We start from the raw sequence: 3,442 nt of genomic DNA on the forward strand, positions 1-3,442 counted from the left end.
ATGTCGTAATGAATGTTTATCGATAGAAGTTCTTTGTCTCTATTCTTTCTTACTGTGCTTCTTCTTCCTGGATGCATGCATGCAGTCCATTCTCCCCAGCCCCGATGCTCTACCCGCTTGGGCAGCTTCTCTTCGGCCTCAACATCTCACACCCGAGCAATTCCTTCAGCTCACGAAAGAAATTTTCCCTGCTTATCCTCCGTCAGAAAATAGCAGCAAGAGATCGACCAGTGTTCACGTAGACACGACCCTCGGCGGAAAGTCTTCTAGATGGAAAGAATTCAAAGTAGAAGATTTCATTCAGGAGGAAGAAGAAGAGAAAGAAGTAGAGGAGGAGAAAGAAGAAGGGAGTGGTGATGGCGACGATGGCCTTCTTTTTAGAGACAGTGAAAAAGACGATGAAGAGGAGAACAGAGAAGGAAGGGAGTTAGAAGAAGCTTCAGAAAGGACGAGAGGAAGGAAAGGACACATTACGCCATACCCAGAAAGAGGAGGAGAAGATCATACTCAGACTCTTCTGGTGGACGAGAAGAAGACGCATTCCTTCAAGAAAGACAAGGATAGTGAACACATGCATGCACGGTATGCTTCTGTTCCCTCGTCAGTCACAAAAACAAGGACACCGAGTCCCTTCTCACATCAAGAGGAAAAGATAACTGCTGTGTTGAGTGATCCGGCTTATAGTCGGAGAAAAAGGGACAGGTCTATGCAAGATGATATAGAGGAGAGTGGAGATGGCGGCACTACGAAATCAGATCGACTTGAGAAGGTGGGAGAATACATTCATGAATACGAAGCTTCCTTTAGAAACTTCGAAGAGGGTGAAGAAGAGAAGGGGATAAAGCAAGACGAAGAGAAGGAGATTAGACAAAATGAAGAGAAGAAGACGAAGCAGTTGAAACAAGAGCATGATTCGTTAGATAAGAAGAATCATATGGTGTCTCTCAAAGATTCTATCCAACCCTTACAAGTAAACTCGCCTCCTTTACCAACGTCACCGCCAGAGAGAATATGGAGGAAAGCTCATCATGGAGATTACTAAGACCGAGAGATTCTCCCAGTTTTCCTTCTTTTCTTCTAGTATATGTGGTATTTGGTTGTCCTGATCTACAGACTTTCTCTCTGTCTACATGTATCCACTTAGATATATGCTATGTTTCTTTCAAGGTACATGTATATATACATATATAAACATATATATGTATATAAATTCGTATAGCAATCGTTACTGATTGTTTCGACTTTTTCTTGTCACGAGGAAAGTATCTGATGAAAAGAGAATAAGAGGCTTTTCTTATTATGATCTTGATCATTGCCACTATCTCTCTATGGAGGATGAGAAGGCGTCTCTCTCTCTCTGTAGATACTACTTTCTTTATCCCATACATGTTTCTTGAGAAAGATTCTCAAGCTTCTTTCTTCTACCAACGGCGTCCTTCCCACGGGTCGTCTTCGCATCTGTCTCTCAGGTCGACTCTAGAGAATCGTCCGTTCATCTCTCCGCAAGGAAAACCTGTCTCTCTCTTTTCACAGTCTCCATGAGTCCGCGGATCACTTTTTTGTAGCAGTCGTGTCTAATTGAGGGAGGTTGTTTTCTTGTCTCCGTTCATTCCCTACCTTTCTCTACAGGAAGAGAGAGGGGCGACTACCGCCAGCTGTCCTCACACACAGAGAGTAACACGCAAGAAGATATACGTAGACATCTAGACAGCTCCCGATAAAAAAGAAAGGTAGATGGCCATACATATGTAAACCTATACACATGAAGGGGTGTTGGTGTGTATGTACATCAGATGTGCAGCGATGACGGCTGAAAGCCTTTCATGTAAAACAACGCAAAGCTTGTTTGTCAACGCTTTCTGAGGAGAACGCGGGCTAGTATTCTGAGTGGAAAACGTCTATAGTCGGAAGGCGAGTGGGTTGAAAAAAAAAGAAACTCATCAAGTTCAAATGAGATGAGATGGACTCTTCTTGCATGCATGCATGCATGCATTATGTATATATGGTCAAAGAGAGGCGGAAAGCGGTATTATGCTACCGTGTTCTCATGATCGTTTACGCCTCCTTGTTCTTTTTCTGTTGTTGAAGGTTACCAATCTCTTTTTTTCTTCTCATCCTTCAGAAGTATCTGCCACTCTTCCTTTTTGCCTTCTTCCTTTGTGATCTACCATTCTTTTCTTTCTTTCCTTCTAGAAAGCTGCTTCTTTCCTATCCTTCTCTCTCCTCTAACGTGTTTCTCCGAAACAAAGAAGGAAAGTCTTCGTCTTCTTCAGCGCATTCAGATAGATGAAAACTTAATTCTCTCACCTCTTTCCATACATATAAAACCCCACAGCACATTGCTGGCCTATACATATACATCTGTACATAGACATATATATAGACATGTATATATGTATGTCGAACTTCATACACATATGTAGGCATGTTATCACGTATTCACATCCATGCACGTATATGTCTTGAGCACCATAGAAACGATGTGAGAAGTAAAGAACAAGAGATAGCACGCCTGTTGAACAACAGTCTGGAGAAAAAGAAGAGAGAGAGGTCCCCAATAGCGAAAGGCGGGACAGTCGCCCCATGCATCTTGATCTATCATTCTTCTTTTGTTTCATCGCTTATGTGAAGTAGTTAAGAGAAGATTTCTTCTTTGCTTGGACTTGAGCGATGCCTTCAACGAAATCTTCATGACACAATTCTGTCGCTCCTCTACGTAAGGCTACCATGCCGGCCTCGACGCACACAGCCTTCAACTGAGCCCCATTGAAATCGTCTGTCGATCTCGCTAACTCCCGGAAATTCACATCTAGACACACAGAGAGAGGGAGAGAGACAGACAATACAGCAACGCAGTCAGCTAGTTCATCAGAACTATGAAGAAATAGACAGACCAAAGCTAGATAGATAGACATGTGGACACTCGCACACGTATATACACTCAATACCCATCCCTACACGCAGAAGAAGCAGGCTAAAAGATAGATCAATCGAAATGTATGAAAGTGAAGNNAGGTAGATAGATAGATAAATCAACGATAAATCGATAAACTCGGGAGACTCGTAGATGGATATACACTCTATACAGATGCCTACATGTATGTCTATGAAGAGAAGAAGCAGGCTGACGACAGTGGCTGAAGGTAGTGGTGTGTGTAGTCGCAGTCCTCGTGTTTATACCTTGTTGATTAACATTCATTTTTCTTGCATGAATTTGAAGAATTCTTTCTCGGGCTTCTTCATTCGGATGAGGAAGCTCAATCTTTCTGTCTAATCTCCCTGAGCGTAGTAGCGCAGGATCTAAGACATCCGGTCGATTCGTTGCTGCTATAACCTACACACATCAAGAGATAGACAAGACACAAAGAACAGATATAGAGACTTGACCGACTAGATACAGACACACGTACATACGTATCCATACATGCACACGTACATACAT

General features: G+C 42.6%; 2 protein-coding genes across 2 annotated transcripts in view; one reads left to right on the plus strand and one right to left on the minus strand.

The window, feature by feature from the left end:
* Nucleotides 1-1,042, plus strand: part of CSUI_005734 (dimethyladenosine transferase) — a gene marked incomplete at both ends in the record, with an annotated part of 10,968 nt that extends 9,926 nt beyond the window's left edge. Inside the window, one exon of the mRNA XM_068065904.1 lies at nt 86-1,042. Within this exon, the coding sequence (XP_067922129.1) occupies nt 86-1,042 (957 nt within the window). The remainder of the gene's footprint in view (nt 1-85) is intronic.
* Nucleotides 1,043-2,393: 1,351 nt separating this feature from the next.
* CSUI_005735 (26s protease regulatory subunit) lies at nt 2,394-3,338 on the minus strand. Its single transcript, XM_068065905.1, has 2 exons — nt 3,181-3,338; nt 2,394-2,809 (listed from the first exon to the last, which is right to left on the minus strand). The coding sequence occupies exons 1-2, from the start codon at nt 3,197-3,199 to the stop codon at nt 2,622-2,624; spliced, it is 207 nt and encodes a 68-aa protein (XP_067922130.1). The 5' UTR covers nt 3,200-3,338; the 3' UTR covers nt 2,394-2,621.
* Nucleotides 3,339-3,442: the final 104 nt, after the last annotated feature.

The sequence above is a fragment of the Cystoisospora suis genome (genome assembly GCF_002600585.1).
Source record: "Cystoisospora suis strain Wien I chromosome Unknown contig_2764, whole genome shotgun sequence".
Lineage (NCBI taxonomy): Eukaryota > Apicomplexa > Conoidasida > Eucoccidiorida > Sarcocystidae > Cystoisospora > Cystoisospora suis.